The sequence below is a fragment of the Phascolarctos cinereus genome, unplaced genomic scaffold (assembly GCF_003287225.1).
Source record: "Phascolarctos cinereus isolate Bilbo 61053 unplaced genomic scaffold, phaCin_HiC Scaffold_9;HRSCAF=440, whole genome shotgun sequence".
NCBI lineage: Eukaryota > Metazoa > Chordata > Mammalia > Diprotodontia > Phascolarctidae > Phascolarctos > Phascolarctos cinereus.
Window position 1 is genome coordinate 189,593,356 of NW_027556402.1, and position 13,153 is coordinate 189,606,508.

At 38.6% G+C, this 13,153-nt stretch overlaps 1 protein-coding gene across 3 annotated transcripts in view; it reads left to right on the plus strand.

Annotated features, from left to right (window-relative positions):
* EVC (EvC ciliary complex subunit 1) overlaps positions 1-13,153 on the plus strand; it is a 135,764-nt gene that overhangs the window by 83,657 nt on the left and 38,954 nt on the right. For all 3 annotated transcript variants that reach the window (XM_020992261.2, XM_020992262.2, XM_020992263.2), the window contains 2 exons: positions 4,875-4,984; positions 6,522-6,732. In XM_020992261.2, the coding sequence (XP_020847920.1) occupies positions 4,875-4,984; positions 6,522-6,732 (321 nt within the window). The remainder of the gene's footprint in view (positions 1-4,874; positions 4,985-6,521; positions 6,733-13,153) is intronic.

Genomic DNA, 13,153 nt, shown 5'->3' on the forward strand with positions numbered 1-13,153 from the left:
TCCCAGATTTATATATTTTAGCTCCTGATCTCCAAGTCTCTTCCGAAAACTCCTGATTGGGAGTGTCATGTAGGTATCATGTCCAAAAATAGAATTCTTACCTTTCTGCTAAAAAAAATATTTTTCAAAGTTCCCTCTTTGTTATCATGGCACTATCATCCTTCCAGGCACCTAGGTTTGCTTACCACTGTAGAGTCTTCATCCGCTGTTTCCTCTCTCACACCCTTCAAATCCAATCAGTTGCCAAGTCATCTTTCTACTCCCACAATATCTTTCACATCATATCCCTAGCTGCTCTCTCATTAGTTTAGCCCTCGTCATATCTTGTTTAGGCTATTGAAATCGCCTGCTGATTGGTCTTTCGGTCTGCAGCTTTCCTCTCTCTCTTATCCAATCTCCACCCAACCAACAAATTGAAATTCCTAAAAAAAAAAAAAATACGGCTGACGATGTCAGTCCTTTGCTCAAAACACTTCAGTGGTTTTCTCTTGTATCTAGAATAATAAAGTATGAACTCCTCTGTTTGACTTCTAAAGCCCTTAATAATCTGTCTCCAGCCTGCCATTCCAGGCTTATTGAACGTTCTTCTTCGTCATACACTCTGTGTTCCAGACGAATGGTCGACTTGAGTTTCTCAATAAGAGACATTCCATATATCATCTCCCTGCCTTTGCATAGGCTGTTCCCCTTTTTTCTAGAATGCCTCCCTCCTCACTGCTTTTTCTTAGAATCCCTAGAGCTTCCTTCAAAGCTTAGCTTGTCCTACCTCCTCAAGACTTGGGAAGGCTTATCCTGAGTCTCCAGTTGTGATTGACATCCTCATAGAAATTATTTTTTATCTAATTGGGTATGTAGATGTAGTTTTCCCCCCCAGAAAGTAAGCTCCTTGAGGGCAAGGTATGTTTTGTTTTTGCCCTTTTATCCCCCAGTACCTAGTACTATGACTAGTATACAACAGACATTTAATAAGTGCTTATTGAATGAAGAACAAAAAACTCAAGAAAAATAAGATTTAAGGAAAACTGGAAAGACTCTAAATCAATACCTCCCCCTTCCCATTTTTCTCAAGTGAAAATTATTGGTATCTTTATGTTTTTCTTACTTTGGAGACATGATGGGGAATATGGAATTTGAATGAATCAGGGAAAATGGAGCTTGGTTTTTGCTTGGTCAATCTGAAAATCATTGCCATCACAAACCTTCCTCTGGTTTATTTCTATCTTTCTTATGCTATTTTTTTCTTGCTGTGAGAGCTTTTGAAGGAGTTAATACATGTAGGCAGCCAGAGAGAGGACAAGACGAGGAAAGAAGGAAAGAGAAGGTTACAAAATGTAGTACAAGGAGTTCCAGGAGTCAGGAAACCCCTGATACTTAGTCATGTGGCCATGTGCAAGCCATTGCCTCTCTCTGAGCCTCAGTGTCCATCTGTGAAGAGGGAAGAATAATACTTGCACTCCTTACGTCAGAGTCATGTTGGAATAAAACACTTTTTAAAATTATAAAGCATCATAGAAATATGAGAAGGGGGAGGTGACAATTTAGAGTATTTCCAGTTTTCCTTAAATCTCATTTTTCTTTGCCATGGAGGAAACCATACCAACAGAGCACAAACTCTGGAGTCATTGGATTTAGAGCCAAGTGATATCTTGGATATTATCCAGCCTAACCCACTTACTTTACAGATGAGAAGACTGAAGCCCAGAAATATTAGATGACTTTCTCAAGGTGATACAGTCAGTAAATAGCAAAGCCAGGAATCTAACATAGGTCTTCTGACACTAAATCTGGAGCTTTTCCCACTGTACCAAGCCCCCACCTTCCATGCTACCAAGCAAGCTTAAATGTGGGTTATGAATAAAGTTCGAAGATGCCTTAGAGGCCGATAAGTCTAACCATCTTGTTTTGAAGATGAAGACACTGAGGCAAAGAGAGGTTAAGTGACTTGCCCAATGTCCCACAGCTAGTAAAGATCTGAGATGGAATTTGAACCCAGGTCTTCTGGACACTGAGTCCTCTGCCCTATACCCTATACCAGGCTGCTTTGGGCAACTGTGTATTTGTCCTCTGAGGACTTGTTTAACTAGACTCAGAGAAGATCATCACCATAGGGGTTGGCTACCAAGGGATGGATTTTTAGGTCATGGCATAAATCCTGCATATAAATTACAAAGGCAGGCAGTATTGTATATCGAGGTCTAAGGCTCAGGACTTTATTTATTTATCAGAGCCTGATAAATCAGTCATCTGGCTCCATGGACTCTATCTTGGTCTTCCTTTCAGGTACTCAGATATTCACAAATTAACCTCCTGCATAATTACAAGAGATGGAAAACATATGGGCACAAATTAGCCACAAGTCCTTGGTACACTTGAACATTTTGAGTTGTTTCTTTTTTGTCCAGAGCCTGAAAGCAGGCACTAGAAAAAGATTATGTGTCTGTCCTAGAGATAGAGCCAATCTGGGCAGCCGTGTTCCTCAAGGGTGCAGAAATGAGGCCATTTTCTTAGTTTCCTAAGCATTTGGCCAAGCTATTTCAAATTGTTAACCAAGATGAGTCAGAGACCTTTAACGAACTGCCTTTGCAATTTCCAATAAATTATTTCAACTCACGACTTTAAGGAAAATAGAGTTCCCATTATTGGTCCTGTATTTTGATCATTATCTTCAGGGGACCTACATTAGCTAACATTCAATGTACACCTCATACCTATTTGTCACACTGAAACTAAGAGAAAGGAGCTTAATTGAAGTAGTCATCTATAATGGATTTGGATGAGTCAATCAAGTGAGGTGATTCAATCACAAATTTATTAAATTTGTGTGTGGTGGTACTAGAGGTGGTACATGTGCATGTATGTGTATATGCATATGTATGTGTATGTGTGAGTTTAAATTACTGAATGGAAACCTGTTGGTCTAGTGGAAAATTCACTAGACTTAAATTCAAGAGGCCTAAAGTTCATTTTTCTCTCATGGCAGTTACTCAGTGGATAGAGTGCTGGGCCTAAAGTCAAGAAGATTCATCTTCCTGAGTTCAAATCTGGCCTCAGACACGTACTAGCTGTGTGACCCTGGGCAAGTCACTCAACCTGTTTGCCTCAGTTTCTTTATATGTAAAATGAGCTAGAGAAGGAAATGGCAAACCACTCCAGTATCTTCACCAAGAAAACCCCAAAGTGGGTCATGGAAAGTCAGACACAACTAAAATGACCAAATAAACCTTGAGCAAGTCACTTCCCCTGCTCTGGGACTCAGTTGTATCATGTATAAAACCCATGCAGAACTGTTTGATCTCCTAAAGTCCCTTCCATAAGTGAGGTGTCTGTCCCAAGGTCCCTTTTATATTGAACATTCTATGTTCTAAGGTACCTTTTCTGTTTCTAAACTCTAAGGGTTCTTTCATTCTAATATTCTATATTCTGTGTCCTGGGATTGTTTGTAACTCTAATTGTCTATAATCTATCTCCTGAGGCCCCTTTCATTTCTTGGATTCTGGACTCTATGTCCTTAGGTACCTTCCTGCTCTAGCATTTTACTCTTCCAAGTTTATCCAGGCACTTTTCAGATGAACACTCCTAGTATTCGTGATTTGGCCTTTAATCAAAACACTTAGATAGCCTGACTATGGTAGGTACAAATTTTCACAAGTTATTTAGGATAAGCCAGAATCAATCAGCAAACATTTCCTATTTGCCAGGCACAGTGCTAGACATTAAAGATACAAATAGAAAGAATTCAATAATGCCTTACTCTCAAGGAGCTTACATCCCAATAAGAATAATAACAGTACCTGAGTATTACCTCATCAATTTTATATTTTTTGAAACTCAGGAAAGCTTTGATGTCACTCTATTTCCAGACTATAGCTATTACCATGACCCAAATGAAGATACCTTGTCATCAGACTCCTCATCCAGTGAGTCTATAGCTAATGAAATACCCTACATCCCATTTATGTCATGTTTTATGGCTTACAAAGTACCTTCTTCACCATAACCCTGTGCAGTAGGCCACATGTCTCTTAAGATTCCCATTTTTATAGATGAAGAAACTGAGGTTCAAAGAGTTTAAATGATTTGCTTATGATGACACAGCTAGAAAACAGCAAGGCCAGGACTTGTACCCTGTTTTCCTTACCTAAAATCAAAGGGGTCTTTCCACTATCCCACCATGTCTATCTTTCACATTATTTTCAATTTTTAAAAAATATTTCCATGGTACAACTCTGATAGCTTCCCTGTCCTTTAAATAAATAAGGCTGGCTGGCTATGTGACTCATGGATACATGAGGTGTTGCTCTAATGATAATTTAGAAGATAATTTGGGATAATAATCACAACCATCATTACACATAGTAGGTATTTAATGAATGTTTGTGGATTTGTTAATGTTCATAATAGTAATATTTCCCTAGCATTTAAAGGTTTACAGAGTGCTTTCTTCACAAAATCATAACACCTTCTATGTATTATATCATTTGAGCCATACAGCAGTCCTAATACATAAGCAGTACAGATATTACTACACCTTTTTTCAGATGAGGAAACTGAGGCTCACAGAAGTAACTTGTCCATTGTCACACATCTAAGAATTGGTATTCAGGCCCAGTGCTTCTGGGATCCAAATTCAGCATCTTACCCACTTTGCTCTATTGCTTCTAACATAAGAACTGTAGTCCGAATATTTTTATCATTTTTTACATATAGTTGAGGAAACTGGATCTGGTAGGTGATGGAGCCAGGATCCAAACCTAGGTCTTGACTCTTAAGGCCATTGTTCTTTCTACTTACTACTTACTTGCTTTCTACTACTACTTACACACTGTCTTTCTAACTCTTAAAGAAAACTTACCAGTTTTGTTTCCTTTGTTTAGCTGTGGACTGAAGAGTATGCCTTGTCCGCCATCATGCAGAAACACTTTTTGGAGAAACACGAGAGCATCATCCATGGAGTGCTATGCCATCTGGGTGGTCTCAGTGAAGAGTGAGTACAAGTCTAAAGATGGGGACACTGAAAGTCTGATCAGGGCTCAGGGGAGAATACAGGTGCTACTGCTTGAACAGTAAGATCCCCACTTTACTTTTCACTATTCCAGGGCAGCTACAAAAAGGGAAGAACTGATTCACATTCAAAAAGTAATCATGTAGGGGCATCACAAAGAAGCCAGGTCCCTGTTGTATGTGGCATGGAGAACTAGAAGACAGTCTGCAGGCCCTGGGAGTTTTGTGATTATTGCACATGCAGCTTAAGAACAAAGATTAAATATAATGAATATAAAACCTGGGATCCTGCAGCATCCTTGAGATCTCCTGCTCTCCCTGGTCATTGTGGTATGTGATATTGTATAGACACACGAGACTGGTGTCCCAGTGCTAGTGTCTCTCTAAACTGTGATGCCAAAGCAGAGTGAGCAAGCAGACAAGGCGTAAGAATAGATTCTGTCTAGCACTCAGATGGGCCGCTTGGTTTTATAATGGGTAGAGTGCTGGGCCTAGAGTCAGGAAGACTTGTCTCTCTGAGCTCAAATCTGGCCTCAGACACTTACTACCTTTGTGACCCTGGCCAGGGTCACTTAATCCTGTTTGCCTCAGTTTCCTCATCTGTAAAATGAGCTGAAGAAGGAAAGGGTCTCAGACCACTCCAGTACCTCTGCTAAGAAAACCCTGTAAAGGGTCGTGAAGAGTTGGACATGACTCAGACGACTGAATGATAGCAGTATACAGAAATTCATCTGAGTCATGGACACCACTCAGCTTGATTTCTGGTTTCCATTTCTGAAAGAGTGTTCTGTGCATACTGACAATGAGAGAAAGCAATGCGTGAGAACCATGGCTGCCCACCTTGGGAGTCTTAAGAATGTGTACCAATGACTCAAGAGATGAACTTAAATGAAAAGCTAAGAATCATGCCTTCCCTGAAGTCCTAAAATAGAATTAATGGGCAATTATTAAGCACCCTCTGTATGTAAAGAACTGTGTTAGTCTCTGGGGGAGATAGAAAAATAGATGAGGTAAACTCCCAACTTTCACTTAATTTATAATCAAGTAAGGAAGATAAGATATGGATACAAATAGTAGAAACATAGAGCTAGAAAGGAATTTACAGATGAGGAATCTAAAGAGAAAGGGAATGATTTGATCAAGATGGCATGTTGTAACTAGCCATCTCCAGCATTTTTGCCAAGAAAACCCCAGATGAGGTCACAGAGTCAGACATGACAGCGACTACTGAACAACAAAAAAGGCTCATACCTCTCCTCATGCCATAATTTAGTGTGCATATCATTAGGCGGTCATGTTTCTAGAAATATGGGTTTACTGCCTTTTAGAATTGACATTGCATGTTTCTGACATCTCACCCAAAAGTGTATGCCTTCATTTGAAACTCACCCAGGCCATTGTGATTATACATGAATTCGTGCTTGTGTGTGTGTGTGTGTGTGTATGTCTGTCTGTCTGTGTGTCTGTTTTTCAAAATACTGAATGTGGAAATGGTTATTAAAACACGGTGCCTTCCACAGGTCAAGAAGATTCATATCACAGAAACATAAGCTCATACTAAGTTCAATCCTCAGAAGACTCTCCCTCCGGAATATTGCTGCTGCCACAATGACTCAGATGAGAGTGTCCAGAAAGAAGAGTCTTCTTCAGGAGCTAAAAGAACAGTACATCCTGGAAAAGAGCTCCTCTCAATGTCAAGATGAGCACCAGTGGCAACTGCTTAAAGCAATGGTAATCACCTCTTTCCTTTTGTTTCTCCACAGTGATACCTTATAAGCAGCCAGTGCACCCATGGAATGTTGGAGTGGGAAGGAACTTACAATGTAGAACATGGATTGTTCATGCTAGAAGGGATCTTGGGCCAAATAGAATGTTAGCATTGGAAGGATCTTCAGAGATCATGCCTTATCCTATAAGGACATGGTTCTCAATTTTTTTTTTTTGATCTCAAGACTCCTTTGCTTTATTAAAAAGTATTGCTATCCCTTGAAGAGCTTTGGTTTATGTGGTCTATAGCTATTGATTTATGCTATATTTAAAAATTATATGTGTGTGTGTGTGTGTGTGTGTGTGTGTGTGTGTACGTGTACATGCACACACACATACCATATTGATATGTCCAGGAGTGGTAAACCAGCAACCTTGAGGTCACACATGGCCCTCTAGGTCCTCAAATGCGGCCCTTCGACTGAATCCAAATTTCACAGACCAAATCCTCTTAATGAAAGGATTTTTTTGTAAAACTTTAACTCAGTCAAAAGGCCATACCCCAGGGCCTGGAAGGCTACATGTGGCCCTTGAGGCCGTAGGTTCACCAACTCTGAATTATGTACTATGTTAAAAAAAATCTTAAAAACATTTTAAAAAACTTAATGTTATTGTGAAAAGAGTTTTAATTTCATAGATGCCTTAAAAGGATCTTGGGGTCTCCCCAGAATCCCTAGACCACACTTTGAGAACTAAATAGTTCACATTTATGGAGAGCCTTATAGTTGCAAAGGACTTTGCAAATAGTTTCATATTTGAACCTCACAACAGCGCTATGATTTAGATAGTTTTAACATTGTTTTTTTAAAATTTTATTAATTTATTTTGATTTATCAACAATCACTTCCATATGCTTTTGAGGTGAAAATTTTTCTTCCCCTTCTTCCCCCCCACCCTCCCCAAGACGGCACACAATCTGACATAGGTTTTACATTTACATACCCATTAAACATATTTTCACATTAGTGAAGTTGTAAGTAAAAATTAAAACCAATAGGAGGAACCATCAGAAAGATGAAGCAAAACTCAACAGAAGGTAAAAATAAATGATGGCGATTCAACTTCCATAGTTCTTTCTTTGGATGTGGACAGCATTTTCCATCCCAAGGCCTCTGGACGTGTCTTAGATCCTTGTAATGCTAAGAAGGGTTCAGTATAACAACATTAGTCATCGCATAACGTAGCTGTTATTGTGTACAAAGTCTTCTTGGTTCTGCTCACTTCACTCAACATCAGACCACAGAAGTCTTTCCAGGTTTTTCTGAAGTCAGCCTGTTCATCATTTCTTATAACACAATAGTATTCCATTACATTCATATGCCACAACTTGTTCAGCCATTCCCCAACTGATGGACCTTCTCTCAATTTCCAATTCTTTGCCACCACAAAAAAAGAGCTGCTATGAATATTTTTGTGCATGTGGGTCCTTTTCCCATTTGTTTGATCTCTTTGGGTTATAGCCCTAGAAGTGCTATTGCTGGATCAAAGGGTATGCCCATTTTTGTAGCCCTTTGGGCATAGTTCCAAATTGTTCTCCAAAATGGTGGATCATTTCACAACTCCACCAACAATGTATTAGCGTTCCAATTTTCCCACATCCTTCCAACATTTATCATTTTCCTCTTTTGTCATGTTGGCCAATCTGATAGGTGTGATGTGGTACCTCAGAGTTGTTTTGATTTGCATTTCTCTAATCAATAACATTTAGAGCATTTTTTCATATGACTATAGATGGCTTTAATTTCTTCATCTGAGAGCTGTCTGTTCATATCCTTTGACCATTTATCAATTGGGGAATGGCTTGTTTCTTATAAATTTGTCTTAATTCTCTATATATTTTAGAAATGAGGCCTTTATCAGAGAGACTGGTTGTAAAAATTCTTTCCCAATTTTCTACCTTCCTTCTAATCTTAGTTGCATTGGCTTTGTTTGCAAAAACTTTTCAATTTAATGTAATCAAAATTATCCATTCTGCTTTTCATAATGTTCTCTATCTCCTGTTTGGTCATGAATTCTTCTGTTCTCCACAGATCTGATAGGTAAACTATTCCTTGTTCTCCCAGTTTACTTATGGTATCAGCCTTTATATCTAAGTCATGAACCCATTTTGACTTTATTTTGGTATATGGTGTGAGACTTGGGTCTATGCCTAGTTTCTGCCATACTCTTTTCCAGTTTTCCCAGCAGTTTTTTTCAAAGAGTGGGTTCTTATCCCAGAAGCTGGGGTCTTTGGGTTTATCAAATAATAGATTACTATAGTCATTGACTACTGTGTCTTGCATATTTAACCTATTCCACTGATCCACCTCCCTATTTCTTAGCCAGTACCAAGCAGTTTTGATGATTGCTGCTTTATAATACAATTTAAGATCTGGAATTGCTAGGCCACCTTCCCCTGCATTTCTTTTCATTAGTTCCTTTGATATTCTGGACCTTTTGTTTTTCCAAATGAATCTTGTTATTATTTTTTCTAACTCTATAAAATAATTTTTTGGTAGTTTGATTGGTATGGCACTGAATAAGTAAATTAGCTTAGGTAGGATTGTCATTTTTATTATATTAGCTCGGCCTACCCATGAGCAACTGATGTTTTTCCAATTATTTAGATCTGATTTTATTTGTGTGAAAAGTGTTTTGTAATTGTGTTCATAGAGTTCCTGGGTTTGTTTTGGTAGGTAGACTCCTAAATATTTTATAATGTCTACAGTAAGTTTAAATGGGATTTCTCTTTCTATCTCTTGCTGTTAGGCTTTGTTGGTAATATATAGAAATGCTGATGATTTATGTGGGTTTATTTTATAGCCTGCAACTTTGCTAAAGTTGTTTATTATTTCAAGTAGTTTTTTACTTGATTCTCTAGGATTCTCTAAGTATATCATCATGTCATCTGCAAAGAGTGATAAGCTTTGTTTCTTCTTTGCCTATTCTAATGCCTTCAATTTCTTTTTCTTCTCTTATTGCTAAAGCTAATGTTTCCAGTACAATATTGAATAACAGTGGTGATAATGGACATCCTTGTTTCACCCTCGATCTTATTGGAAATGCTTCTAGCCTGTCCCCATTACATATAATGCTTGCTAAAGGTTTTAGATATATGCTATTTATTATTTTAAGGAAGACTCCATTTATACCTATGCTTTCTAGTGTTTTTAATAGGAATGGGTAAAGGAAGAGGAAATTAAAACAATAATTAGGAATTATGTTGCCCAACTATATGCCAACAAATTTGACAATCTTAGTGAAATGGATACATATTTACAAAAATATAAATTGCCCAGATTAACCGAAGAGGAAGTAAAATACTTAAATAACCCCATCTCAGAAAAAGAAATTGAAGAATCCATTAATGAACTCCCTAGGAAAAATCTCCAGAGCCAGATGGATTTACATGCGAATTCTATCAAACATTTAAAGAACAATTAATTCCAATACTATATAGACTATTTGGGAAAATAGGTGAAGAAGGAGTCTTACCAGATTCTTTTTATGATACAAATATGGTGTTGATACCTAAACCAGGAAGAGTCAAAATAGAGAAAGAAAATTATAGACCAATTTCTCTAATGAATATAGATGCAAAAATTTTAAACAAAATACCAGCAAATAGATTGCAGCAACTTATCACAAGAGTAATACACTATGACCAGATAGGATTTATACCAGGAATGCAGGGTTGGTTCAGTGTTAGGAAAACTATCAGCATAATTGAGCATATCGACACCAAAACCAACAAAAACCACATGATCATCTCAATAGATGCAGAAAAAGCTTTTCATAGTTTTAACATTGTTATTCCCATTTTACAGATAAAAAAACAAACTTGAGGAGTTTAAGTGACCTGACTAATATCACACAGCTATTAATCAGTCAATAAGCATTTATTAAATGCATATTATATGCCAGGCACTGTGCTAAGTGCTAGGGATACAAAGAGAGACAAAAGATACTCCCTGCCCACAAGGAGCTTACAATCTGTTGGGGTAGGAAACAGGCAAATGGATATGTACAAACATGCTATATACAAGATAAATAGGAAATAATTAATAAGAGAAGGCATTGGAATTTAAAAGTGTCAGGAAAGGCTTATCGTAAAAGATGTTATTTTAGTGGAAGCAAGCTAGAGAAGTCAGTAGGCTGAGTTGAGGAGAGAGAATTCCAGGCACAGGGGGCAGCCAGAGAAAATGTCCAGAGCTGAGAGATGGAATGTCTTGTTTGAGCCACAGCCAAGAGGTCAACATCGCTGGATCAAAGGGTACCTGGTAAAGAATTCATTATAAGAAGATTAGAAAAGTGGGTGTTAGTAGCAGGGGGTTATGAAGGGCTTTGAATGACAAACAGAGGATTTTTCATTTGATCTTGGAGCTAATAGGGAGGCATGAGAGTTTCTTGAGTATGGGGGTTACATGATCTCATGTGCTTTAGGAAAATAACTTTGGTTTTAGGATGAAGGACGGATTAGAAAAGAAGAGACGTGAGGCTGGTAGACCCACCAGCAAAGTATTGCAATAGTCCAGGCGTGAGGTGATGAAGGCTTGCACTATGGTGGTGGCAGTATGAGAGTAGAGAAGGGGGTGTATTTGAGCTGTTAAAGTGGCAGAAAAGATATTTAAACCTAGTTCTTCTGATCCCATATCAAATGTCCCTTCTTCTGCATTATGTTTCTTCTCAACCAATAACATGAGGTCTAATCATCTCATTTCTCATAAGAAGATGGCATGCACCTGAAACAATGCTTGACAGCAGGTACCTAAGGCTCGCACCTCTGTGTCTGCCATAGAGCAGATAGTACAGTGCTAGGCACCTGACTGATCCTTGAGAAATACCTATTGATGAATTAAAAGTAAACTTAGACACATGGAATGTTATTGAAGGGATTTTTGAGAGCACCTACTTTATGGTGTCTGATCATTTTGTTTATGAACACTTGTCTGATGGTCATTCATTTTTCATTTTCTCACCCATAGCATACACACAAAAAAACTTCAAGTTTTGAAAAGGAAAACAATTTGTAAAGGATTCATTGTTTAAATGTTTTAAACTGTATCCCCTTTGAGAACAAAGACTTTTTTTTTTGCAGTTATATGTATCCCCAGCACTTATCGCAATGCCTGGCCAATAGCATTCACTTAAGAAATAGGCTTGACCTGATTTCATGATTTCCTCATTTCCTTAATATGATTTCATGTGGTTTTGATTGAATTAATCTAATTTAAGGCAATGTAGGAAAAAGTGAGCAGAGAACTGATCTCAAAACCAGGAAGACCTGGGTTCAACTCTTGCCTCTGAGATCTACTGACTGAGTGACCCTAGGCAAATCACTTAATTACTGATTGAATTAGGCAAGCATGTAACACAGGGTTTCTTTAATTATGTGTGTGTGTGTGTGTGTGTGTGTGTGTGTGTATGTGTTTGCAATGGACCCATTTGGAAGTCTGGTGGAGTTGATGGACCCCTTTCCAGAATATATATATTTTTTTAATGTATAAAATAAATTATATAGGAGTACAAAAGAAATCAAATACAGTTATCGAAATATGGTTTTTTTTAAAGTTCATGGACCTCAGGTTAGGAATCCTTGCTCTAAGTTGTAAAAAAGGTGTTTACCAGCATTGGTGGAAGGAGTTTTCTGGCCTTGGAATTCCCCGTACCAACAAATCACAGGTCCCAGTTTCTGTTCCTAATCCAGGACAGGATATTTTAGTTCATGGTTTTGTCCAAGCCTTAGGTTTTAAGAGGCCAATTAGGCTTCTTGATATTAATGATTTTAAGCACATACATAGCCCTTGGTCATGGACTCCTGGAACGGTGATAGGCTAAATTGTTTTGGGGGAACTTTTATATAAACTAACATCAACAAAGGAGGGTAGGGCAGGGCCAAGATGGCTGAGCCAAGATGGCAGAGTGAAAGCAATGACTTCCTTGAGCTCTCCCCCAAACCCTTCCAAATACTCATAAAAAATGGCTCAAAACAAATTCTAAAGCAACAGAACCCACAAAAAGACAGAGTGAAACAAATTTCCAGGCCAAGACAACCTGGATGATTGATCAGAAAGTTATATCGCACCAGGCTGGGAGAGGTACGCAGGCCACAGGGAACCTGGAGCAGGCCTCAGAGGACTGAATCATAGTACCTGTGGCAGTTTCCAGACTTCTTAACCCACAAACACCAAAGACAACTGAGAAGGTCAGTGAGAAAAGTCTGTTTCTGCAGTGCTGAGAGAGGAACGTGGGGGTCTCAGCTCCATTCCCCAAGAGCGTGGCCGGGGAGGGGGGGGGAGACACAGCTGCCTTCTGAGCCTCTGGCCCATAGACTGAGGGGGAATCATGTGGCTAATCAGAGGTGGATTGCAGGGATCTCTTTGCCAGTGCTGAGGCAGGAATCTCT